This window comes from Natator depressus, chromosome 1, assembly GCF_965152275.1.
Source record: "Natator depressus isolate rNatDep1 chromosome 1, rNatDep2.hap1, whole genome shotgun sequence".
Taxonomy (NCBI): Eukaryota; Metazoa; Chordata; order Testudines; family Cheloniidae; genus Natator; species Natator depressus.
Genome location: NC_134234.1, coordinates 172,502,493 through 172,530,296, shown reverse-complemented (window position 1 = coordinate 172,530,296; position 27,804 = coordinate 172,502,493). Strand labels below are relative to the sequence as shown.

At 42.8% G+C, this 27,804-nt stretch overlaps 1 protein-coding gene across 2 annotated transcripts; it reads right to left on the bottom strand.

The window, feature by feature from the left end:
- Positions 1 to 261: 261 nt before the first annotated feature.
- C1H21orf91 (chromosome 1 C21orf91 homolog) lies at positions 262 to 25,840 on the bottom strand. Of its 2 annotated transcripts, none has more exons than XM_074946816.1 (5): positions 25,581 to 25,840; positions 24,506 to 24,636; positions 7,871 to 8,404; positions 1,610 to 1,711; positions 262 to 1,092 (listed from the first exon to the last, which is right to left on the bottom strand). In XM_074946816.1, exons 2-5 carry the CDS (start codon positions 24,627 to 24,629, stop codon positions 932 to 934), a joined length of 921 nt encoding a protein of 306 aa, XP_074802917.1. In that variant the 5' UTR covers positions 24,630 to 24,636; positions 25,581 to 25,840; the 3' UTR covers positions 262 to 931. The 2 variants fall into 2 exon arrangements, with proteins under 2 accessions (XP_074802917.1, XP_074802920.1); XM_074946819.1 differs by having other exon boundaries at positions 266 to 1,092; positions 1,610 to 1,672; positions 25,581 to 25,747.
- Between the last annotated feature and the right edge of the window lie 1,964 nt (positions 25,841 to 27,804).

The window sequence follows — 27,804 nt, the reverse complement described above, 5'->3', positions numbered from 1 at the left end:
TGTAAAGAGCAGAGACTGTGCCTTTTTAATATTGGTAAGCACAGTATTATTGGTGCTCCCAGCACTAGTTCCTCTACAGAACTGTACTACAACCAAGTCTCTTCAATTCCTATTCTATTTAAAAACACTAGTATTGAGACAGTTAATGAGGTATGACAGGTTTATTTAGTTTCTTTGAAGCCATATACTTTTATTAAGCATTGAAAAATATTTCACACATACAAAACCAACTCCATACACTAAAACCAAAATATGGAATTTCAAAAAAGAGGTGCTGTGCTTAAGTTTATTCTTCCATGCCTGATGAAATCACCTTCTTGAATTATAAAGTTGCTAAAAAGAGATGCACCATCACAATTTATTTAATGGGAAATAAATTTGTCTTTAGAAAACAGTTTTTTTTTTAAAACATCTGAATCATGAAATATAACCATACACAAGGCATAAATGTTACACAGAATCATTCAAATATTTTATAAAGAGATTTGAAAAAGTACCTAAAATAGTAACTTTTGTTCAGTATAAAATTTCAATAATAAAATATTGCTCATAATAAATAAGGAATTTCATGAATACTGCTCTCCTTGTAAAGCTCTCTTGGTTGGATGCTGTTTGATCAGGTATCAGGTCGTTCTTTGTTGTTGAACAGATATTTCTGTATCACTAAGACATGACACCTGCTTCAGGGGACACTGTCAACTGTGCGTGGAAAAACTACTTCCAGAGTGAACAAAAACAACCCCCCAGTAGATTTTAACATCTAAACACTTGCATTTGTTAGAATCCAAAAGCTGTTGCATACAACTTGTTTTATTTAAGTTTGAAGAAATTTTTTTCCCCCATCATTTCCCCAAAAGCTCCTAGAAGTCGGTGCAGCTTTATTTAATGGAACTGTTAAGGAAAGTTAATATTAGTAAGGACCTCATCCCATTTATATGGGGACATTTGATTTCATTCCTGCTCTTCCCACCTGTAGACATGGCAATTTGGAACAGTTCTTAAGCAGTTGCTCAATAGCAATGTGGCGGACATTGAGTTCTGAGGCCAAAGAATCCTTTTCTTGCACTTGCCGAGTCAGCTCCTCAAAAACATCTGTAAGAAGGTGGACAGTCAAGTTTAAAAGCCATTGCCTGAAGACGTGTTAAACTTGGTTTTGGAATATGCAGTGTGATATTTACAGGTGCACAATGGAGAGCATGAGTACTGGGAGAACATTCAAACATTTTTAGCTGCAATACTCCTTGGTATACAACGCCCCAGTATATTTTAACATCTAAACACTTGCATTTGTTAAATAATCCCATTTAATTTATTTGTAATTTTATTTAAAAAGTTAAGCTCAATGAGCTGGTTACTTTAAAATACAGTTTAAACTCTTGCACAAATACCTTACCAGCAAACGAAGAAGCACATCTTCGAGGAGTTGTAACTGTTTATCAGGAGGTAAGTGCATTATAAAATGTAGAAGTGTCTTTCCTGTCTCTGCTCTGAATTCAAGCTTGTGTAGATTTCAAAATGATCATTTAAGCAAACCTAGAGTTTCATTTCAAATGACATTTTCTGCATTATAAAAAAAAAAATCAATAAGTATTTAAAAATGATCTCTCACCCTGGATTTGCTTGAGGAGTTTTTCATTCAGTTGCTCTACCTCTTCAGGAGTCATCATATTCACTGCAACATGAACAAAACCCATCACCACCTCCACCAAAACTGGGGATAACAAAAAAGCACCTATGAAGTTTCCCATTTGTCAAGATTTTTTATTTCTACCCTTGAATGTTAATAGCTGTATTAATGTGGATTTGTCAGTGTTTGAGATTTTTCTAGTATGATAATTGCTATAGTATAGTAATATAGTATGTGCTATAAGACAAACGTGTATTTCATACAAAAACACTTAGTTCAATGTTAAAAGTCGAACATTCAATGTTATGAAGTGCCAGAATTAAAGCTGCAAGAAAGGATATGCAGTCTTTAACTACATGATCACATTATGTTTTTCTAAAGTGTGGGGAGGGTTAATTTTCATACTTTTAGGCACCTCCACAATTAGATGGTGAGCACGAATAGGAAGTGCTATGAAGTTTGTGACCCTGCAAAAACTGCCTCTGGCCATGACTCCTTCAAGGTAGAAAGGATCTGTCAAGAGCCATGCTGGACTACGATGTACACAAATAGCCCGATGGCAACATTTTTCAAACCTTCGGGAACTCAGAACAAAGTCAAGTATTTCTTTCTCTTGCCCAAATCCCACAAGCACCAAAGACAAACCCTGTACCACCTTAGAGCCCTTTGAAGTGCCAGAAAACTGTCAGTTTCCTATTTTCTACTCAGCTTGCTTTTCAACTGTCCAGTCCATGATAGTTTTTTCCATGTCTTTCTTCCCTATGCAGCTTGACTGCCCTCAGAGAGAGGGCAATGCAAATAAAGGGAAGGGTTTTGAAAAGTTCTCAGGGGTGCCAAACTCCACTTCAACTGAAGTCAATGGAAGGAGAGTGAGGCCAAAGCCTAGTATGTGTCTGGAAAAAAAAAATCTCACGAGAAAGCGTCTTATGCTGTCACAAGTGCAGGGCAGGTTGGGTACGGTCTGCTACTGCTCAGATTTCCCAGGCAGCAGAGTGAAAGTGACAAACCTTGTCATTAGCACAGATGCCCACAGGATGCTGCATAGAGGCAGCAGAAACTTGAAGATCTTAGTAAGTTTTTACTGTGCTGCAGCTTGGCATAGCCATGAGCAGGTGCACCAGAGTCGCTTACTGCAGACTTACCACCACACTGCACCCATTTACACCTAAGTTCTTGTTCAGAAGATTAAAAAAATTTCTAGCACTTGTTTGAAGTAAAGTCAAAGTTAAAATCAACCTGGGATTTTTTCTTGCCCCATTTTTAGTTGCTATCTTCTGCACAGCGCCCTGCCCACGGGGCCAAGTGAGGAGGCATTCGATATAGAGGGGACAAAGAGCAGGGCACATGGGGTTGCTGGGGGTGTGTGTGGGGCACACAGACTGGGATTTAGAAGGGCTAGTGGGGGAAGGGGGGGCCCAGAGGTAGTGGGGTGACATTGAGCCAGAAGCTGAATGGGGGTGGGCAGGAACAAATGGGGCCAGGGTCAGAAGTGCCTGACGGAATGGAAGAGGCTAGGGGGTCAAATAGGTCTGCATGGCATGGCGGAGGCTCCCTAAATCCCTGCTTCCACTGCCCCACCCCACCAAAAAACGAACCTGTTCCATACTTCTTCCATCCATACCCAACCCCCCCACTCCTCTTCTTCAGGTTCACACTCTGGCTCTTTCATAGCAATTACTTCCCTCTCTTACCCCTGACTCCCCTAAGTCTTTGCAATGCAAGAAATATGTTTTTGTATTGTAGTTTAAATGAATTAACAACTTTGAGTAATATGCCTAGTAAGAAATCTATTTGTTAAAAAATTTCTGGAATCTTTTTTGTCTTCTGTATTGTTACTGACATACTTGCTGACAGGTATTTTGAAATAAACTACCAAAATAATTGAAACTAATTATGTTATTATATTGTGTTATTTTGACAAATAAAATATGCAAAATTTTAAAACACTGTGCATAGAATTTAATTGTTTGGCACAGAACTCCCCCAGGAATAATTTTAAGAAACCTGCTAGCCAGAAGCAGACAAGAGAATCCCTAAACAGACTCAAGGTACAGCAGTGTTGTAGAAATCTAAGTACTCTTAACTCTTTCCCCGTAGCTGGTGACAGGCTTCTCACATGGACATTGCTAGTGGTATTTCAACAGCCCCTCACCCCCACCATCATTTTTGTCTCTACCCTCTATGCTAGCAGCTGGAGTCCAATAGCTGGTAAGTTTTGTTAACATTTTCAAGCCCCGTTTGTAATAGCCCAATAATGTCCGTAACAAACATATCACACTGCAGAAAAAACTAGGAGCAAAATTAGTTGAGAGTGACAGTGTTCTAATGCAATCCATATCTGAAATAATAGTTAAAACAAACACACTGGCCAAGCAATATGCATTTATAAATCCACGAAAAAGAAATCTGTAGGAGTGCTGACAGACTTAGCTATATTGCTACTAGGGGGGCAGGTGACGCTCTGAGACCAGCATACTTCAATTTTGACAGAGGACTGACTACATTTATTTTTTTTTTAACAAAATGTTTAGATTTAATTACATTAATATCCACTAAAGTGACGCAATCTCAAAACGACTGGTGACTTACAAACCAACAGTAAATTATGAGTCTGGAAATTTTGTTGCAAATGGAAAATTAGATCTTTTAGTATTACTTTTCTTACAGTTTAAAGCCTTTTTAAGCCTCCCGCTACACAGAGCCATCAGGAAGTAACTTATTTTAAACACAAGAATGGCTTCATACCTTTGGTTTTGTTTCAGCAGTAGGAGGTCAGACATGTAAGTCTCAGGATGACCGACTTCAGTCAGACAAACCCACAGGCCAGGTCAAGCTTTACATAATTCCTTATCTGCTGTAAACTGTCAATTTGGTATTAAGTGAATCAGGATTCCAAAACACAGGTGGGTCAAATAGATTACTGCCTGCTTTGAGATTTGTTGCTTCATTAGATATCGGCAATATGATACACTGCAACAGTTAGGATTATATACTGGAATCCATGTCTGAAATTCAGAACGTCATGAACATGGTGCTTAATTTATTCATATTTAATACTGTGAAGAATACTTATAGTTTTAAGGGAAAAGTTTTGTTTGGATTTCTTTGAGAGCAGCAGCCCAAAGAAACGGACATCATCTCCCCTTATAGCCAGACCTTGATATGAAGACACACTTTTCGGTGTCCACTCCTTCCATTGTGAATTCTACCTCTGTTCTCTCCCTTTTGTTTCTTCAGTTCTCTTCCACACACTTTGCTAGTCTCTTATTTCCCCATACCTTCTCAAGAGCCAAAAACCTTCCCCACTATTTCATTGGTCCTCAAAGGAGCAGTCAGCATATCAGACCCTAGTGAACATCTCCTTCCAGCAGTCCTAGTGGGCAATTCAAGCTTCTGACACTCTGGAACCTGGCAGTGTTTCCATTTCCCAAAGCTGGAACAGAATCCAGCCACTGCCCCAATCCAGGGTCTGGAGGCACCCTCTCAGGACACAGACAAACTTAGTGCCCGCTTTGAGTGTTGGAACCTGCTATGCAGCTGCCTAGCCCCTCTGGGCATAGTGCTGACCCTTCAGCTTCTGATGTTTAGATATGCCCCATCCCACAACCTATGCAAAAGGTGTGAAGCTTCTGGTTTACAGTTCAACTCTCTCAGGGGCAATGTGGTGATTATGAATCTTTAACACAGAGTAGACAGGCTTGCACTGATTCTAGCATCATTGCTCTTTCCTTAAGAGAGAAAGCAAGGAATACAGAGTGCTCCGAAAACACCAGAATGTCCCAAGTGCAATGTCCCTCTCTAGCTCACTCTTCCATTGGGGGAAGAGCAGGGAGGGTAATCAACTGTGTCGCATCAGGCAAGCAGGATCCATCCCCATGTTCACCCTGAAACAGCTTCCCCTCATGTTAACTCATGGTGGAGACAGGCACGCGCACGCACACACACACACTCTTTTACCATTACATTAATCTCGTGCTGCAATTTCATAAAATTTGCAATTCAGAAGTGGTACAAACAGAACCTCCAAACTAACTTAAGGTCCAAATACTGTTTCTTGTTCTCAACGGAAGCAATATTCTGACCGGGGAAATCATGCCTTGCACTGCTTCCCAGTGAATCCCCACCAAACATGTTCTACTTAGGCTGAAGAAGCAGCATCAATAGATACCAGAGGGATCTATATCCAGCCTTCCATGCATTAGGGGCATCTGAACGGTCCCTTCCCCGTTTTTGTTTTTCTGTGCTTGTAATGCTTTCAGGGTCAGCTCAGTCACCTATGGCAGCATAGACAGGAACAATTATTCATACATCTTAATTTCAGAATTCAAGTGACATGGGAAAAAGCAATCCCGATTAGATCACTGAGTGAGTGAAAAATAAGACTCATTTTTAGGAAGCAAAACTCCATTTTTCAAAAGGTGTTTTCTTCAGTTCATTCCCAAGTGTACTTTCAGACACTTCAGATTGTTTAAATGGAAGTGGAAAGGACAATTAGTAGTGACAAGTGTTGGATGGCAGCTATGACCTACATTCACTATAAGTAAGGCTACAATTTAGTCATGGGTATTTTTAGTAAAAGTCATGGACAGGTCACGGACAATAAACAAAAATTCATGGCCCGTGACCTATCCACGAGTTATTTAGTCAGGGGTATTGATAGTATCTTGGGGAAGAAGCACTGCTGGGGGAGCACCCCGGAGGGCTGCTGCTTGGGGGAGGGGGCCGGGGGGCCAGCAGCACCACTTGCCCGGGCCACCAAGCAGCGGCTGCTCCGGCCACACCTGGGGCTGCACCCCCGCCACTGCTCCCGCCGCATCCGGGACTGCTGCCAGGGCCACTAAGCAGCAGCTGCTCCAGTTGCCCTCGGGGCCAGCTGCTCAGACAGTCCTGGGGCCAGCCGCTGCTCAGGCTGTCCCTGGGGTTGCCCGAGCAGCGGCCAGTGTGGCTGGCCCCAGGGCCAGCTGCTTGGGCGGCCATGGGGTCACCCACACTGGTCACTGCAGAAGTCACAGAATCCATGACTTCCACTACCTCTGTGACAAACACAGAGCCCTAACCATAAGCATTACCTTAAAGCCACACAAAGCTTTCACCTGACCATTCTGGACTCCTTATATTATTTCTCTCCCTGTTCTATTAAGCAGCCATTCACAAGGCCCTCTTCTGCTAGGAAGTGAGAATGCTCAGGTTTCTTCCACATCAATGCAATGGAAGATTTCTATATAGTTACACAAAGCTGAAGTGATACTGAGCACCATCAGGAGAGAAAATCTGAGGAATTCATATTATACTATGTGGTCACGCTGTGTATATAACACCTACCACCCAACCAGAATACTACATCCACAGAGTTCTTGCTGTTCACTTCTAATCTGACTAGATCAATCAGAAACACACACTAACATTTCTCTACAAGAATGACAAGAATTAGACTGCAGTTGATGAAAAGGCTTTTTTAAAGGCTCAGAGACCCCTTTAAAATAAAGTGCCTTCCCTCCTCAATAAAATACTCTTTTCCACTACTGGCCATAGTGTAGTGCTATACTATATAGAATGGTAAATTCACACAAGCAGATTACTTCCCAAGCATATCAGAGTTATAGCTCTTATGCTGGGAGTTAACTTCACTGTCCTAGTCAATATGCCTTTCAATAAGACAGGTTCCAAAGTCCAAGGGTGTTTGAAAGCTTTAGTGCATAAGGGCTACTGTATATTCCTATAATCGTTACCAGTATATAATTAAGTACTTTAGTCACACTCTCTAAGTATCCTAATCTCAACTATTTTACTTTGCACATTATTTTGGTTCTATGCTAAGTTTTCTCTAGTTTCCTCAAATTCATTGGTCTCTGAATTACATATCTCAGGAACAATAATGAGAAAAAGTCACTGTCAGTAAACTGCTAATAACCTCCACTGGCACGATTGTGCATCACTGCCATGTCTGAATTATGAAGGATAAGCAAAGAACTCTCCTCACATGAGCTTAGGAGACACATGCTATGTGATGGTTGGGTTAAGACTAGCAGGGATATAAAGTGAACACCTCACACTGATTCACTTGGTTGTGTAGACGCCTGAAAGCTAGTTTTTATAGATGTAAAATAAACTGTTTCAGCACGTTAGACACTTTTAGCTAGTATGTGGGTGAACTTAACTGTTAAAGAGACTACAGATGATTTTACAGAATATAGACCATAGTGAGAAGTAGAAGTGTACCCACCTAATTCCCCCTCTACTTACATTCGTCCCTGCTGTAACAGGGATGTTGTCTTTGGGCATTGGCATCTGAATCACTTTTAGCTTTTTCTGTCTTCGGTGCTTGACTGCAACTAGGCCACAAAACACTCTTGCAACAGAATGTAGCTCCTGTTTCTTGCAACATATCAAGTCTGAAATCAGTAGATTCTTTTTGTTCCAAAATACTTTGAGAACAGTTTGAGATACCCCCAGAACTTCCATCTATCCATTTTGCAGAGTACCTGGGTACCTGGGAGTCAAATTGTGGAATCAGTTTTCTGTCTGTCTGATGTCTGAAGTTAAAAAGCTGGTGTTGAGAAGTTTTTGTGCTGTCAGAATCGGAATCCAAATCTTTGTTTTGTGCATACTGTATAATCCTGTTAATTTTTTTGCTCAAGATACTTTTTACTTCTGCATAGGTACTTTTGGAGAGTTTTGATCGTGGGCAGTCCTGATTTGCTATTAAATGGAATTTTTCAAAGCAGTCTCTGTGCCCCCTTAATGATCTTGTGTGTAGAAGATTGGATTTTGGTACCCCTGTAAAGACAGAAATGACATTGATTATGTAAATTGTGTGTTATTCCGTAATACCTTTAATACTTAGAAAGCAAATGCTTACATTTTCAAGTTGAATTTGTGGTTCTATATATTGTTTCTGGGACTCTCATACAAAATGTGTTGGCAGTTTTCCATTTAAGTGGATCTGAAGACAACTAAGGCTTCAATGAGCACAAAAAGGCCACAAGCATATGCTGCATCAACACTTAAGTATCAGAATATTAGACTTACTGTTTTTGTTTTGGAAAGACAAGGTGCGTGACATAATATCTGTTATTGGACGAACTTCTGTTGGTGAAAGAGACAAGCTTTTGAGCTACACAAAACTCTTCTTTAAATAGTTTTTACCCCAAGGCTTGAGAAATCTTATTACCTGTTCATCTCTGATGAGTGGAAAGGCTGAGTGCTCTACATCAACTTCTGCAGAATCCAAGTTTTTACTCAAAACTAAGTTTCTAGCCCTTACAGTTGCAAAGATAACCTTCCAAACATGAAGCTAGTGCACAACAATGTATTGGCTTCACCCTGAGTCCCTCTATTGCCAGTTAGACATTCCCAAGCTGCAGCAGAATTAAATTAACAAGACTCAGCTTAGTTTTATTTCTGATTTTGAACTCTGTGGACAGCAGTGAAACTTAAGAGTGTTAGTTTCATATTGTTGCTTAGGAAAGCATGTAGTGCTGAAATGGTTTATGGGGAGAGAGGAACCAAAAAAAAAAAACCAACAGAAAGCGAGGGAGAAAGAACAATGGAGATCCTTCTCCCCCTTTTCTCTCTTCAGCAGCCAGAAGGGTCTGGTGGAGGAGAAACAAAATTTTTCACCTTCTGGGAGCTACATAGGTAAAGAGACCTAAATAAGGTCCAAGGACATATTCCTACCCAGCAGCTACAGGTTGGACTTCTCACCAACATACTGCCTCAACTCTTCACTGACATCTTTCCACCCTCCATGTTTCATATCTACCATTGGCTAGTATGTGGGAGACAGGTTTTTTCCCCCAAGCTCTGGTTATCGACTCTATAGTTTTCAAAGATAACCTGCAAAAGACTTTCAAAGCAAACTCCAGTGATAAATACATACACATTTCTAGTGTAAACCAGGGAAAGGCAAATCATTTTTCTTTTCATGGCTTTCTAATATAACTTAAATATAGCAAATCTCCTTAACTCAAGAGGCAACAAGCCTTTGTTGCAAGCCATCAGATCTTTAAGCCATCAGGGAATAGAAAGGTCTGTAAGTCAAAGTTACAGTGAATACATTGCTTAAAAGCCTTCACAGACTTTTGAGATTTATTTTTTCAATACCATTCCCCTCCCTCGCCTCTCTTTTCAGCATGAAATGCTGCTGATGTTATTTTATGCTTATGAAAACTTCAAGTCTCTCATATCTTTAAGTGAAATATTATACAAGTTACTGTATTTTAAGACTCTCTCTTTGTCCAATTTAGTGCTACACAGAAAAGAAGCTACTGATGATTTGGAGCAGAGAGCAGAATGCACAATGAAGTCTGTTCCTTTTGTTGGCTTGAAAAAAAAAAACAAAAACAGTCCAATGCAGCAGTAACTAAGGATCCCCTGAAGGTCTTGTGCAAGAAAATGTGGAGGGAAGACAGAGAAAATATTTTATCATTAAGTTCAGAATGTAAGTTTCAGTACACGTCTCTACGTTTTTGCCTAGTACCCATACACTGTAACAGTTATATGGAATGTTCAGTTTAAAGAGTTACGCCAATACTTACAATATACTTCTTTGTTTCCTCCCATGAAAAACAAGGAAGTCATTAGTCGACAGAGGATGAATTTCTCGCCCCCATCTCCACAAAGTCAGCTTCTTAACTATGGTTGTTCGGGGGGTGCGGAGGATGGATGAAAGGAATTTTAAACCCACACCTCCAAACTGTTGTCCCAATTCTATTTAGATAATACTTTAAAAACAAAATAATGTCATGTGGTCCATACAAGGCTTGAAAAGTCTACCACACACGAACCAGAGGATTTTTGAGCAAGGACATCAATCCTGCAAAGTAGTTAGTGTGACTCCATCTCACACAAGAGATTCCATATTAGGCAGCAGACTCCATCAATTTGCTCACAGATGGCCACAGACTAGGTTGCATAAATGGATTTGGACACTGTCCAGAAAAAGCTATTCCTTAAAACTGCTCAAATAAAACTGCAGCATCTGCAGGCTCGGCCAATCTCAGCTCCTAATAGCTGCGGTTTGCCTTGCCAGGCCAACGGGGACTGCGGGAAGTGGCGCGGGCTGAGGGATGTGCTGGTCACCGCTTCCCACAGCCCCCATTGGCCTGGCACGGCGAACCGTGGCCAGTGGGAGCTACGATTAGCTGAACCTGCGGACACTGCAGGTAAACAAACTGTCCCGGCCCACCAGCGGATTTCCCTGATGGGCCGTGTGCCAAAGGTTGCCGATCCCTGCTATATACTATACAGATTTCATGGGGGAGGCCACCATTTCTCAAACTGAGTGTCCTGACCCAAACAGAGGTTGCTGGCGGACTGCAAGGTTATTTTAGGAGGGTTGCAGTATTGCCTCCCTTACTTCTGTGCTGCCTTCAGAGCTGGGCGGCTGGAAAGCGGCAGCTGTTGGCTGGGCACCCAGCTCTGAAGGAAGCACCCTGCCAGCCGCAGTGCAGAAGTAAGGGTGGCAATGCCATACCATGCCGTACTTACTTCTGCGCTGCTGCTGGCAGCGCCTCTGCCTTCTTAGTTGGGCTCCCGACCAGCAGCCGCAGCTCTGTGGCCACCGGGCTCTGAAGGCAGCACCGCCGCCAGCAGCAGTGCAGAAGGGTAGCAGTACTGCAACCCCACTACAATAATCTTGCAACCCTCCAACAACCCCTTTTTCTGTCAGGAGGACCCCCATAATTACAACACCATGAAATTTCAGATTTAAGTAGCTGAAATAATGAAATTTATAATTTTTAAAATCCTATGACCGTGAAATTGACCAAAATGGACTGTGAATTTGGTAGGGCCCTATTCATAAAGTAGTTTAGGCATAGTCACTATGCCTAATTTTCAGGGGTCTGGGATTCACAAAGCCTGATTTTGGCAACTATGCTACGTATACAATGAAGGGGGATAGATAGGTGTCTTAGAATGGGATTAATAAAAGTCAGCACACTAGGTGGTTCCCCACTTAAATTACCCAATGGGAAATCCCAAGCTAAGTGTGTGCACTAAGTCCTTGGCCTGTCTCATAGATCAGTGCCTACGTCCAGGCTGCAGGGAGGTGCCTCTATCTCCTTCAAACTCTCAGCTGCAAACACTGCCTTAGCATTAAGTTGTTTTTGTAAGAAGCTGGGGCAAAGGAGGATGACTTCCCTCATACCCTAACCTAACCAATGTGGTAAGACTTATTTGCCTGGAACGTGAGAGACCCCTGGTTCAAAACCCTCCTCTGCCTGAGGGAGAGAAGGGATTTGAACAGGGCTCTGCCACCTCTCAGGTCAGTGCCCTTGTTACTGGTCTACGGGATAGTCTGAAGCGGGGCTCCTTCAGTCTCCCCTGCTGAAGCTGTTCCACTGTAGATATACAATTAAAAAAAAATCACTGGAGCAGGGGAACTGGTTCCTGGGTCTCCCTCTTTCCAAGTGAGTGCTCAAGCCACTAGGGTACAGAGTCTCTCATGCTTGCTCCCCCACCGTGCTCCCCCCCCCCGGCCAAAAGTATTTACCCTCTGGAATAGCTCAATATTGGGCCAAAGAGTGCACATAAGCATGAGAACGACCCTAGTCCCATCATTTTATGTAGTCAATTGAGTCAGGCTACTGCAACAACCTTCCAGGCCAATAACTTTACTATTCCAACAAATACAATTTTATGCATTATTTATTTTCTTGCTCTGGACTTAAAATAACTATCACACTGACCAAATGTATCTATTCTATGTCAGAGTATGATATTAGAAGTTGTGAGCTTCAGACATAATTGTTATATAAGCAGAAATTAAACAGAAGAGAAGAACTCAAGGCCATGTTCTGCACTGTGTCAGTTGTGCAGCCACATAATTTTAAACCATATGATCATTTCTGTAATAAATTACAGAACTGTTTGTTTTTTGCAAGCACAATGTTGTCTATGAAAAAGCCAAAGAGGGCCAAAATTTAAATTTCTTATGTCAGTTAAATTTTTTTTTTTTTAAATTTGGAATTTGAAGTAGTCTTTATACAACAAAACAGCAAAAAAAGGGTGCACAAATCATTTGTAGGTCACCTTTAAGCTATCATGAAAGTTTTGCATTACAAGATTTCACACATCCACACTACCAATCTTACTACATGATTTTGGTGCAACAGTTTCTAACTACCGTTTTAATGAGTTAAGTGATAAGTAGTGCTTTCCTCCACAGCAGCTCTGTCTAAGGTCTAGAACTGATGTTCTTTGGCATTTTGGACTGAAAACTCAGAACTTACAATTGCCAGCCCAACACAGGCTAACAGACACTCATCCAGACTCAGACCTACAGAAAAAAGTACTCTCCAGGCAATAGATATTGTAGTCCAAAACATTGCCCATCTGCTTTATATGGCAACTGGAATGCCACACTTGGAAACACACACACCACACAGAGTCGTAAGATTTATTTTTTCCTTTTATTGGTATTTCATCAAAAACTTTTTGCAAACTGAAGAATGCCATGGACCAAGCAGCTTAGTCAGTTTTTATCAAGAAAACAGGTATTCAGTCCTGGTAGCAATTAAATTAGTTCTTCCTCCACCCTATGGAAAGGGACAAATAAGCAAGCAAAGCAAAGCTCATCAAGGTTATGGTAAATTACAGCATAAGTTTATCTTACAATGATACAATATTCACTAGCCAACTTTGAACCAGAGCTTCCCTGGCTAACCTTGTCCCAGGGTTTCTTTATTATACTGTTTAAAATTTTGGTCCTTGTGCCTCAAAATTCCCGCATGGTAGCCTGCTGCACCTGTGCTCCCAGCATGACTTCGCTAATTTGGATAGTCTAGTCTTTAGTAGCCAGGTATGCATCCATAGTTGCTTTTACGGGTATATGTATACACTTGCCCATTTGCCCTTTCCCCAGTTTTCTGGGAAGGAAGCAAAGCTGCAGCAATTAACACAAAGAATACTAGTAGCCAAACACCGTGCTATTACACAAGTATAATTCATTACATTGTACATTTAAAAACAGCCAAAAATGGATGAGAACTTAAAACCAAGGCAATAACAGATCACAAGCCCCTGTGATGATTAAACTTGGTGATATTCTAAATAAAAAAAGAGCTCTCAGCCATGTTTGCAGGTATTTTGATCACTTCACCTGGGGGGGTGGGGAATAGTCATCCAAAATTCAAAGTACATAAGATTAAATCCACTCAACAGGTGCAAATGCTGAACACACCACAGGGTGCTCTTGAACACCAAGACTATTTCACCAACTTGCAGTGATCAGCAGCCTGTTTTGCTTAACTTCTGTTGCATTTTACTTTGTTAGGTAGCTGTTAAGACACTTTGGTCTTTCCACCCTATCAATTTAAATTAATGTAACAGAATAAGCTACTGCCATTACCTTCAGATCCCAGCAAGCGTCTAATGGGACTTCTCAGTTCTAATTGCTTTTACAACTGTGAACATCAATTAATATTATCAGTAGCTGGAAAGGAAGGAACTTTTTAGTCATAAAATGCATTTTTCAGATACATGAATGCTATAAAGCTCACTGAACCGGTTCATGAAGGTTTGTATTGCAATATTACTTAATTAAAATGTTTACTATAAGGCTACTAAGTTTGGCACTCTCCTCCACTGAAAAATTAAATGTACAGGTGTAAATTAAAAATGATAATCCAGTTAAAATCAATTTAAAGATGTCCATACACTTAAAGTGTATTACTTTAATGGAGTCTGTATGAAAGCACCTTGTTAGTTAAAATTTAATACTCCTGGGGGAATTCTGCACCACTGTGTGTGTGCAGAATTAGTGTTCCCTGCAGATTTCTTTGATTCCCTGCAGAAAAATGACTTTCTGACAGGGAAGCTGCAAGAGCAGTCACGCACCACTCCCTAGAAGTGCAGGTACATCATTTCGGGTTCCTCCCCTGCTTCCTGCCCCCATCACTCTTCAGCTTGGGGGCTGGGGGGAGAGAGGGGGATCACTCTGTGGGGAGCTGCTCCCTCATCTGCCCAACCCCGGTGCATCTGGGCTTCTCATACCCAGACACCCGCGCCAAGCCTTACCCCGTATACCCAGAACCCACCCTAGCCCTCCATACCTGAACCCCACTCCATTGAACTCCATCCCTGCATCTGGAGCCCCCCTGCATCTAGATCCCCTGCCTCCGGACCCCTCACCCCTGCACCCAGACCACCCCCCACTGAGCTCCCTGCACTCAAACCCCCCCACACTGATAATCCCCACTGCACATGCACCAGCCTCAGCCCCCACATCCAGACCCCCAACTAGTTGCACCCAGACCTCCACCCCAACACATACCATTCCCCCAGCACCCAGACTCCCCCGCTGAGCCCCCTACACCCAGACCCCTCTGCTAAGCCCTAAACACCTTCACCTGGAACCCCCCCCCCCCCCCACAAGCCTCGGTGCATTCAGATTCCCTGCTACTCAGACCCCCCGCTGAGCTGCCTGCACCCAGACTGTCCCACATAGAACCTTCTCACCCCACACTGAGTCCCCTCATACTTGGATCCTGCCTGCCCCACATATGGTGTGCCTTGCACACAGGGGCAAGCCCCCAGGGTGTTTTTGCGGCAGGTCCAGGCCTTGTGCTATGTCGGGGTTGGATGCAGCCTCACCGCTGAGTCTGTGTCCCAGGGATGGGTGGTGGGGAGGCTGCAGGGTGATCTCACACCATCGTGCAGCCAGTGGCCTATGCTCCCCACTGCCATGCTGGAGCCTCTGCATTTATTTATTGACAAATAAAACTTGCAGAATTTTAAAATATCGCGCACAGAACTTTTTATTTTTTGGTGCAGAATGCCCTCAGGAATATTAAACTGATGCAGTTTAATGTGTAGACCAGGCCTAAGATCTAAAGAGCAGCGGAAGGGAGTATAAGACTCTGCTATCTGGGTATAGTGCTGGTGCCTGTCCTATCCCCAGCTTCTATTAATTCAGGATTTTGGGGTGGGGTTACTTATCCACAAAAGTGTAGGAAGGAGGGAAACTGCGTTCCATGGTCTTCTGGATCTGCTGGGCCAGTGCTGGGAAACCTGTGTTACCATCCTATTAATCCAGTACTTTGGAGCACCAAATCCTTCCTACCTGGCCTATTAGGTGGCTTTAGGCACTCTTGGTGCTTTTCCTTTCTGTCCACAGCTGTTGAGGTGCTTCAGTCACTTAACAGTTGGTCTGATTCTACCTTCCCTGGGAGATCCAGCCCTAGTTATGACATCCATGGAATACCAACTTATACTGAACTTAAATCAATATAGCATTGCGCGGTGTGAACATAATACTTGAAATGTTATGTCATGTTAAACTGGTTTAACTACATTAATGTAACTATCCCCATGTAGCTTAAACAACAACTAATGTGTTGAGGCCAAAAGCCAGCCATTACTCAATCTCTAGTTTTCCTGGGCTGGTGGTGAAGTTGTAAGTAAAGTGCATAAAATTCTTTTAAACATAAAAGAAAGACAATGACTACAGCTTCCTAAAAATGTGAGAGACTACATAGCCTTGGATAGCGGTTCAGGTCAATAGTGACCGAAAGCAGTTGTTATCCAACAGCTGTTCAGTGGCCTGTAGTGATCTGGTCTGTCTTGAGTTTGAGACCCCCTGAACTAATGACCACGAGGGCCACATGAGGACTAGTATATTGGCCCGAGGGCCACACCACTGACCACCCCCGCCCTGCTGCCTCTGCCGCGCCCCCGGTCCACCTTTCCATGAGGCCCTGCCCCACCTCTTTCCACCCCTTCCCTGCCCCCATTCCAACCCCTTCCCTGAAATCCCTACCCCAACTCCACCCCCTCCTGCTCCCAGGGGGTGCACGGTGCACTGGGGGTTCATGGCAGGGGGTCGGGGTGCAGGGTGGGGCAGGTGGCTCAGGGCAGGGGGTTGGGGTGCATGGTGCATCAGGGGCTCAGACCAGGGGGTCGGGGTGCGGCAGGGGGCTCAGGCCAGGGGGTCGGGGTGCAGGAGGGATGTAGGGTGTGGCAGGGGGCTCAGGGCAGGTGGTCGGGGTGCAGGAGGGGTGTGGGATGCAGCAGGGAGCACAGGACAGGGGAGTTCGGCTGCAGGAGGGGTTCGGGGGGTGGCTCCGGCCCGGCACACACCAGGGGCAGGGCAGGCTCCCTCCCTGCCTGCCCGGCCCCCACGCCGCTCCGGGAAGCGGCCAGGACCTGGGGCGGGGCCCCAGGGGTCTGTGTGTTGCCCTGGCCGCTCCTCCAGGTACCTCCCCGTAGCCAATGGGAGCTTTGGGGGAGGTACCTGGAGGAGCAGCCAGGGCAACACACAGACCCCCGGGCCTCCAACCCTGGTACCGGCTACTTCCCGGAGCGGTGCGTGCCGGGCCGGAGCCGCTTTAGGTAAATGCTGGGGGGGCTGCGGGGAGCTGGGGGGCCGCAGAAAATAACCCTGCGGGCTGGGTGCTTGAGACCTCTGGTTTAGTTCCAGTGGAATAGAGTCCACATTGAAGACTACCATCATAATTAGTCTTTGCAGACAGGACCAAAAAAAAAAAAAAAAAAAAAAAAAAAAAAAAAAAAAAAGAATAGCAACTGAACTACTTTAACCCCTACATGGAGTCTTCCATAGGAGGAGAAAAAACTGGCGAGAGTGGATGAAGGAAACTTTCACTGCACATGTTCTGCCGTTAAGTAACAAATTTCAGTCTGACACAATCAGATTTTAGATTTTATCATGTAATATAGTATAGCTTTTATTTAAGACATTTTAGATGTTTAATAATAGACTTGTCAAATGTTTTCAATAATTCTGCATTAACAAGACTTTAAGTTAGTATGTCTTGGAACAGTTATTTTTCCTTCTGCCAAAACACATTAAGTGATAGGAGCATGCAAGCAAGGTAGTCCAGTGTAAGAAGAAAAAGCTTTTTTGAATTACACCAGAACCAACACACCCTGAGCTATTTTTGTATTGCATGTCTTAAAAAAAGAGAGACATCCAACTTTTGGAGGAAAAATGCTGGAAGAAACCTTTACTGCCAAGTCTGAGCTCTTAATAAGCGCATGCAGATGTCTTAAGCTTCCGATATTAGAAGGTTCCCACGAGCATCTGTCAGAGAGGCAAAGCAGAGCTCAGTAGTAAAGCAGTCTCCAAACTAGTTTACAGAGGATGTGTCTGTCTGGATGAGAAGCAACTCAGATCATGCAAGGTTTCTGCTAAAATTAAAGATCCAGGCTAGCTAATGGGTAATACTGAAAACAGTTCAGTTAGTCTCCCTTCCTACGCCACAACCAACACGAAATTACAAGGGGGGGGGGGGGAGGAGAGGAGAAAGAGTCTGTAGAACCAAGATACGTCATGAGATTTCCTGGCTTACTTAAGCAATCTAACCCTTATAAATTAGAAACAGGAAATGCATTTTAAGCAACAAATCTTTTCATGTTTCCTGTAGTTGTGAAAAAGCAACTAAATTATGTGTGTGTGGTTGAGCTGTTTTTTTCTTCTTTTTAAAGCCACAGAAGAGTTGACATGCGAGGATATACACGAACAAAACTGACCTTTTAAGTTTTTGTAGACTTTGTTCAGCATAACTAACACGTTACATGGTTTAAAGAGTTATCAGATGTCTATTCTGACTGAACTAAGTGTTAAGGGACACAATCAGTTACTTTAGGCACAATTCAGAATTGGCAAAAAAACATTTTTTAAATTAAAAATTATTTATATTTAGGTAAATACACCTTCTTTCCCCCAAAGAAGAGGTTTGGATACAAAGATTCCCTTACAGTGCAGATTAAACACATAATAACTAAAAAGTGAATCTGACTACACAAACTGAGCAAAGTGTAAGGCAGGTGAACAAATGATGTAAGAATATATTTAAATGGAAATAATGTTTGAAGTTTACTAATACTTTAGCACAAGTACAGAAAAATTTTAAGATGTGATTTAATCCAAGTTTTTCTTTAAATAATGATAGTTTATAACCCTCCTTCCTCCAAAGAAATTATATAGGTAGGTATCAGGAAACAGGGAGAATCAAAGCTGCAACTGTAATATTTTGCATATGTTATGTGTCTATTCCTGTGTCTTCTGTCTTTTGGCTCAACCCTGCCAAGAGCTCAGATCAGGTGGACTTCAGAACCTAGGTGGATCCCTACTGATTTAGACTGCAAGCTTTTCAGGAGAGTGACCATGGATGAAATCCTGGTTCCACTGAAGTCAATGGCAAAACTGCCCTTGCCTTCATGTGCATTTATACAGCACCTAGTCAATGATATGAGCCTGATTTGGTCCTTATGGTATTAACTCAATACAAATATTGACCAACAGTATAGACACAGCATGCATTTATATTTCACTCAAAGGCTAAAATCCCTTGTGGTTCAAAGGAATTCTTTTAAATGAGCAAAAATGCTATTTAATATGATTGGGGAGGGGTGTAGAGGGTAACCTGCCTGCTCACTCACAAAAGGTTCTGAACGAGACATTTGAATTTTGAGTATAGATATCCTTGTGATTACGTACTGCCATCTGAGCTAATGTCCAAACATGCTAATAAACATTTAACTCCTAAAAACAGCCTCAGAAAAGCAGAAGTTGAAACATACTGAAACCCTAACACCAATCCAGGAAACAACCTAATGACAGACTGGAACATTCCCAACCTAAGAGCTAGATGAAAAACTACATTTTTAATTCTACTTAAGTAAGGCCCAAAGGATGTAGTCATTATTCATACAAATGAACTTCTACAGTTGTTTGGAATCTCACTGAAGTTAGAGGGGCTCTGCATGGGTATAATATTCCATCCATACTAACCAACTGAAAGATCATGGTTTATGGTTAATTAAAAAGTCAGCCTAACTATCTGTACTTTCTACAATATTTAATCTACATACGTTTGAAGTTCTACAATCTTTCTGGTTTTCTTATTGTTTTAAATCTCAGGCCAAATAAGTTTAGTTTTGCTTAAGATGTGTGAAATTGGTACAGGCAGTTTTAGGAAAAAATGCTGTCAAATACTCCCCAGGGAAGAACACAGAACTCTGACCTTAAAGGAGACCAAGTCAAGAGAGAAAGCTTGGGTCCTTTGTGAAATATGAGGGAAATGAAAACTCATTTCCAGAAAATGTTGAAGGGAAGCTGACACAGGCTACTGGGGGCACTGGAAATGCTTATTACCTTGGAAAGATACTAAGCACAGTTACATGTATTGAAAGTTTGTTTTAAAATACAAATGGCTTCTTTATTTTACTGAGAGGGAACAGTTTGTTTATAGGCAAACTGCTTATCTAAATATAAATTCAGACAGTAAGTTAAACCAAACATCATATACAATAGTTAGAACAAATATTTCTTTCCTAGCTATCAGTTTCATTTCTGAAGAACTGCAAAAGTGCTTGCTTACTTCCCATCGGAACAGCTAGCACTCACCAATAGAAAAGACACCCAATAAACTACGTGTTTGCAAGTTTAACAGTCTGAGTGCCTGACGCCATACAGTTCAAATAAAAAGCAGCAACTATAAATTTTAAATAGCCATGACATTTCTGACATATTGCATCTCATAATTTATAACTATTCAGTGCAAGAAAATTAGCAATTACAAATGATTGCTGATTTCTTGTGCAAGAAGTGACTGATGACAGAATGATAGAAATGTAAAGCTAGTAAGAAAATTCCTGATGCATTTTGCTTTATAAAAGTGTGTGGATTACCCAATGTGGTCCCCTCCCAAGTCTTGAATAACTGAAGACCACTACTACTGGTCTACATGCCAAATAGTAAACTGTTCTGCAAGTCAAAGGTCTATGAAGTGTTAGTGAAAGTAACTTAATATCACTTCAAGGTAGAAAAGATCTAGTGATCAGGGCTCTGCGCCGGGACTCAGGATACCAGGATTCATTTTCTGGCTCAGCCACAGACTTTCAGTGAGACTTCAGAAAAATCACTTATTTTACTTTGTGCCTTGGTTCAGTTTCCCCTCTGTAAACGTGTACAGTACTTCCCAAATTCATTGGGGCATACTGAGGGCAAAAGGCAGTATTTATGAAGTCCTCAGATTCTATGGCGATAAGGGCATCAATGCTTAAATGTTTCTAGATTGATAAGTATATGAACCTAAACATATCACATTTACCTTAAACAAAAAATAGTTTTAAGTAGCTATTTCTTTACGTCTGTTGTAAAAAAATCTTAAAAATAAAGCCTATATAACAAAGACTTTTGTGCAGTAATATTAGTACCTCTAATACTATTCAAAATTACCAGAAATAAATGCATTTTGTTGCAATCATATTAAATCTGAGATTTTTATAAAGCTATATTTATCCACTACTGTCTCAGATTCAAGCTCACCTGCTCAAAACAAAGCACAGAGAGACAAATACATACAGTAATCTCACAATAAAAGCAGAAATATTTTTATATCAAGGCTCCTATCAGCAAGAAGCAAGTGTCTGAATGTCAAAGTCATTTATGTTCACAAGTCATGCACAGCCGTTACACTGCAACAAGAGCATTTAACTGCAAATAAAAGTATAGTATTTGGTGGATTATGGCACCAGGTTTTCTTTAATCCTAAAGTGTAGGTGGTGGCATTAAAATATAACCAGAAAGAGAAATCTGTAAGTCTATCAGTTATTTTAAAAACTATGAAAAAAAAATCCAAGTTTTAAAGTACACTGACAATATCCCTTAATTCAAAGCAACTGTCCAGTTTCACTAACAAAAGATGAAGCTACAGTAGGAAGCCCTTTCTACATAAAAAGGGAAGGCAGATGGTGAAGTACTACTGAAGTATTAAACACAAGTGCTTGCTAGATTAAGATGTGTACTACCTTTTTAATTGAATGAGTGACAAAGTTTAAGGCTGTTTTATTTTAATTTTTACCAAAATGAGTTGAGAGCACATGAAAGTGACACAGACTGACCAATATATTTTCTGGCTTCTGTGAGACACGAGTACAACTACCATTCTTTAGTATTATGTATGCATTAAGTGAGCTGTAGCTCACGAAAGCTTATGCTCAAATAAATTTGTTAGTCTCTAAGATGCCACAAGTCCTCCTTTTCTTTTTGCGGATACAGACTAACACAGCTGCTACTCTGAAACCTGTCATTAAAACTTCAGTTAGAACTGAAACAGAGCATATTTTTATAATTATAGACAGCAAGCACTCACATCAGTTTCACTCTTCAGGCATTTAATAAAGCTTGGGGAACCGCAAAGGCATTAGAGACCTTGACCTCAACTTCAACAGTGCTCCCTGACCCTCCCAAAAAACCCTCTAAGGCCTTTACAAGCTTGGTCAAAAACTCAACGGCATTTCTTTGTAATGTGGTAACTTTTGAATGCAGCATCTGACCAATTCCAATATTTCAGGGAATGTTCTATGCAGACTGGATCCAGACTGATTTGGGATAAACTGCAAGACCAATGGGGAACACATGAAGCTGCTGCCAGCTCTTAAGCAAATCTCCAATCACCTCCGCAACTGTCTATAGATTTAAAAAAAACCTGGTTGATAGCATCCATCAATGTCTTCCAACATAACAATACCCTATCTCATCTCTGCTCAGCATCCCAATAGTTTAACACAGCGGTTCCCAAACTTGTTCCACCGCTTGTGCAGGGAAAGCTCCTGGCGGGCTGGGCTGGTTTGTTTACCTGCCGCGTCCGCAGGTTTGGCCGATCGCGGCTCCCAGTTGCCGCGGGTTGCTGCTCCAGACTAATGGGAGCTGCTGGAAGCGGCACAGCCTGAGGGACTTATCACCCAGAAAGAAATAAGAAGGGTAGGAAGGAGGGGAATGGGTGCGTATGGAGGCGTGTGCACAAAGTCCTTCAGGAGTGGAGAACAGGGACCCAGGTATGGGGCAGCAGAAAGTGCCCCTTGCATGGGGGAAGTGGGAAAATGAGCGTTTATTACATAAAGCTCTTGCTACCTAGGTAGGAGGAAATGGGAAGCAAGACACCTCCCATTGTGGGGAGAATGGGGAACACAGAGCATCTCTAGCGGGGAGGTGGGGGGAGACTGGAGAGATGCAGGGAGTCCCTGAAAGAGACCAGGAGTATGGCACACTGGGATTTTTGGCCTACACAAGCTATGAAGTTTGTGACCCTCCACCCCTCCTTCATGTTAAATGCAATCAATTAGTTCTTTCCTATATCAGAAAGAAAGATATAGGACGAGATGCTACTACTTAGAACAGCACGAAGGACACACTAACTTCATACATTCCATACCAATTAACTTGTTCCCTTTCAGTCGCCCATGATCAATGCAGGCCAGATCTACACTAGGCTTCTGCTGGCATAGCTATATTGGTCAGCAGCGTGGACTGCTGTGATCCCTGACCAACATCGCTGTGCCAGCAAAAGCCCACACTGTAGAAGCAGCTTTACTGGAAAATCTGCACTTTTACAGGCATAGCGTGTTTCACTCTTTGGGGGTTGTTTTATTATACCGGTACTAAGCACACTTTTGCCAGTACAGCTGCATCCAGATGAGAAGCACTTCACCAGCATCGTATACTGGTATTCTTATACTAGTAAAGCACTCCTAATGTAGGCATGGCCTGGGATCACCCCTGCTAAAATACTTCTGGGATGGGTAGATCTATCCATTATATAATCAGACTGGATTACTTTTGTTTGCTGCCAGACTCAGACATGTGATACTACAAAGCATTTATGGTGTACCAAAATGGAAAAGTTCTAATTTGCAGCACTCTCTTTTGTGGTGCAATTTAATTCACACACAGATGAATACAAGAAAGTAAAACTTGACACTTTAAAACAAGGCTGTTCAGGCCACAAAAACATCCACATACGTGGACCCCTGAAGCTGCAGGCACTGTCCCTGCCCTCAATATGGTTGTTTAGATTACTGCTATAAAAACTGATGTTTTAACCTATCCAGAAATGTGTTGTCCTTACACTTTACAATCTGATAATTATATAATTATATTAGTTTATTTGTAAACTCTTGGGGGCACAGAGTGCCTTCTGAAGTAAGTTTCTGTACAGTGCCAAACACATAAAATGGAAGAAATACTATTGCAATGGTTTGCACACCTGTCAGCAATGAATTTGGAAAGGATAACATACATGGTGATACATACCAGAGGACAAGAACTAGAAATAGATGAAGACCAAAGATGTGTTGGACAGACATAGTGAATGACATAGAACAAAAAGGTTTAAAGATGAACAAAGCCACAACAAGACAGGGAGTGGTGGAAAGACTTAATTCAGCCCAATCACTGCTGCTGAGCTGATGGTCAGGAATCAAAGAAAATCAAAGAACAAAAGACCGGGCTTAGCATAGGCAGCCACCTATCTCTGACTGGGAACTTCAGGCGCTACCACAGTACAAATATACTTTTCCAAAATAAATAGAAAAACATCCATTACACAATTTCTCTTGGTATTTTGAAAAGCATTTCCTGTAATTAGATACTATTTATCACTACAAGTATACAACATTATTTGAAAAAGGTGATTGTCTACTTTTTTGTAAACTTTTGCTTATCCAAAAGCCCAGCCAAGCTGATTTTTATAGTACATAAAGAAATCTAACTGAAACATGAAAGAAAAGGTAATAATGAAAGTCATCTACTCAGGAAGAAGTTATTTAGAATAGCAAAACTACGTTAAATATTCAGGATTTTGAAGACTTGAGGAAGAATATCCATAAAATTATCACACTGTTACGTAGAAATAGTGTTAAAATTATGCATTACTACAAATTTGTTTTTAACTATTTATACACCAACAGCTACAGACAAGAGTTTGTCTCTCATTGGCTTCAAGCCACCAAGTCACTTCCCTTTTTTAAATTTTGTGTTAGAACCTTCTTTTTCTCTTTAACTCAGTGCAAGGTATTCTGGGACATTTAGAATGAAGTACACTATTAAGCTAAGTTGTACTGATTTCTTACCTTCAATGTTTAGCTCAAAACAGACGTGGCAAAATGAGAGTGTTTCTTTTTCTGTTCCCAGTTTACACACGCTGCAAACATTATCATCATTCAAGTCAATGTTAACAAACTGCTCTTCATTCATAGTGCCCCTAGGAGAAAAGCAAAGGTGATAATGTTATTTTATAACATTATACTATCCTTTTGTCAAAATGAGAAAGCAAGATATATATTTTGCATTTCTTGACAAGATAACAAAACCCAATATTCAGTCAATATGCATCCACATTTACTACAGAAACCGTGTGGTTCCTGAAAGCGCTTTGAGTTCTGGACACAGATGCACAAAGAAAATAAAGGCTACAAACTCATTTATGCACTATTATTATTTTATTCATCAGAGCATAACTTCTGAAAGCAATACAAGCAATCAGATGCCTCTCCCTTTTCATATCTGACGTGATCACATCATCTTAAGAACAAGAAAACACGGGGAAGGACTAAGGAGGCTTCTATATGCGCTCTGTTAATTCCACTGCATAAATATTTTAATGCAACGAGAGACGTTTGCCTAAACCACGTCCTCCTTGGTAATTCTCCAGTCAGACATTAGACAACAACAAAGCTTGCCCTACAACACGCTGGATGGTCTTTCCCCGCCACCCGCCCGCGGACAATTAGCGGCGTCTGACGGCGCAGCGAGTTACGGCAGCGCTGCCCGGGCAGCGGCGGCAGCCGGGAGCCTGCCGGGACGGAGACTATCCCGAGCCCCGTCGCGGACGGGGGGGGACGGGGACGCGGACACGTGGGCCGGGGCGCTGGGGGCAGCACCGGCGGGCGAGGCGGGGATGACGCGACCCCGCACCGCCGCCAAGCGAGCGGCACGGGGCGCGGCCGGCTCCCAGAGCAGAGCCACTGGGCCCGGGCTGGACTCGCGGGCGCGGCCGAGCAACGGGGCCAAACCCTCCGCCCGCCCGGCGCGGCCGGGACGGACACAGGCGGCGCCCGGCGGCGGCGCCCCCCTCGGCCCCGGGACCCCCCCCGCGCCGGCCCCTCACCACAGACCCCGACTCCCGCGGCAAGCAGAGCCCCTCACCGCTGCGTCGCTCCCCGCGTCTCCCGGGCCGGCGGCTCCCCAGCCCCGCTTCCCTGTGGCTAGCGGCGGCCAGGCGGGCTCCCCGAGGCCCTCGCCCGCGCGCTTCCGGAAGAGACCATCGCGCTACAGAGAAAGGGGGAGGGGGAAGGTTCGATGACCATGGTCCCGACCCTCTAGCCGCCTCCCGTCACGCCCGCCCCGGGCCGGGGCCCGCGGAGGTTCGGGGTAAGTGAGTGGACGGAGAGCGCCTCCAGCCCTTCCCCTCCCCGCACACGCCGCTCCGGTGGAATGTGGAACCACCCCCCGCATGTGCAGCAGTTGGACTCGCCCAGCGCATTGTGACGCTGCTTCCCACACACTGGAGAAAGGACGGCGAGCGCAAACTGTCTGACTCTCGACTGTACCACAGTCAGTGTGGGTGCTATGACTGGCGCAGGGTAACCTTAACTCTGCCCCCCCAATGCACGCTGGTGACATGGCTCCCGTTTATAGGGCTGGCAGCCTTTTGTTCCCAGAGTTGCCTGTGTCTTACGCACATCACATCTCCCTTCACTTTAGCGAACTAGCCCTTGTTGAAGTTGCAGGAAAAGTCATGCATTGTCTGTGAAGGGATGACTTCCACAGCCTTGTCAGTTTCCTATATGATGTTTCTATCTCCCTGGTTTGGGAGTTTTGTCACATATTGTGTTGAAACACACCTGGGCCTGGGTAGGTTGAGCACTGGCAAGACAAAGTAGGTGAGGTGTTATATTTTATTGGGCCAACTTCTATCAGTGAAAGAGACAACATGGTTACAACTCCACTGCAAACATCCCTACATTGGGGTCATTCCTCTACAGTCTGGAATTACATGGTTACACCTTATATCCAGGGGACACAGTGTGTTCAGTGAACAGGTTGGATGGTGATTCAAATGGGGACAGAATCCATATAATTCATGTGTCAAGTGGCCCTAATATCCCTCGTCCCCACATCCCTCAGCGCACGCCACTTCCCGCAGCCCCCATTGGCCTGAAACTGCGACCCACGGCCAGTGGGAGCTATGATTGGCCGAACCTGCGGACGCTGCAGGTAAACAAACTGTCCCAGCCCGCCAGCAGATTTCCCTGATGGCCCACGTGCCAAAGGTTGCCCATCCCTGCCATATGTAATTACTGCAGTCTAAATTTGCATTTGGCTTATGGAAATCACTGCTCTTACTCCGATGATACACCAGTGTAACTGAGAACACATTTGGGTCTCACATTGGTTAGGCCAGTGGCTCTCAACCTTTCCAGACTACTGTGCCCCTTTCAGGAGTCTGATTTGACTTGCGTACCCGCAAGTTTCACCTCACTTAAAATCTACTTGCTTACAAAAACAGACATAAAAATACCAAAGTGTCACAGCACACTATTACTGAAAAATTGCTTACTTTCTCATTTTTACAATAAATTATAAAATAATCAGAATATAAATATTGTACTTACATTATAGTGTATAGTATATAGAGCAGCATAAACAAGTCATTGTATGAAATTTTAGTTTGTACTGACTTTGCTAGTGCTTTTTATGTAGCCTGTTGTAAAACTATCTAGATGAGTTAATGTACCCCCTGGAAGAACTCTGTGTACCCCTGGTTGAGAACCACTGGAGTAGGATGTGTAGTAAATACAGCAGTTGTATATAGGGAATGAGGCAGGGATCAACTTGTTGAACAGTGAGAAGAAAAACAAATAGAGCTCAGGTGCCTTAACCATTTGCGAAACTGGTACCTCTGTACTTTATGCACGAGTTGTCCTATTGACTCCACTGAAGTCAAAAGTACTACTCAGTTAGGCATGTGTTTAAGTGCTTTGGTGGATCAGGGCCAGTGTGCCCTGCCACTTGCAAAATGAAGCTTTCTGGAAGCAAAATTTGGTCCTTTACAGGGTTGTTATTTTCACAACAGCATCTCATGAAGTTAAGGAAGAAAGGAAGGAGGGGAGTTTCAACTAAAGAGGGGTAAAAAAATTATGTTTATGTGGAACGTGAAAAAGTGAGGTAAAACAGTGAAAGAGGACAGTAGGGTTGAGAGGGAGTAGGAGGGTTAGATAAGGTGGGGAGGGGGAGGAGGGTGACAGGGTGGAAAATGCCAAATATGGGTTGTGTGATCCAAACTGAAAGGAAAACCAGGTCTGCTCTGTGTTTGTACTTAACCTGAGTGAGTTAAACTGTTAGTAGTAGATTATATCTTTCAGAAATT

Bases quoted from the DNA above. Each gene is read 5' to 3' on its own strand.
- C1H21orf91 (XM_074946816.1), bottom strand. From the start codon at position 24,629: ATGAATGAAGAGCAGTTTGTTAACATTGACTTGAATGATGATAATGTT. The intron at 1,712-7,870 runs GTAAGTAGAGGG...TGTTATCCCCAG, and splicing joins CTGTTACAGCAGGGACGAAT to TTTTGGTGGAGGTGGTGATG. The intron at 1,093-1,609 runs GTGAGAGATCAT...ACCTTCTTACAG, and splicing joins ACTCCTCAAGCAAATCCAGG to ATGTTTTTGAGGAGCTGACT.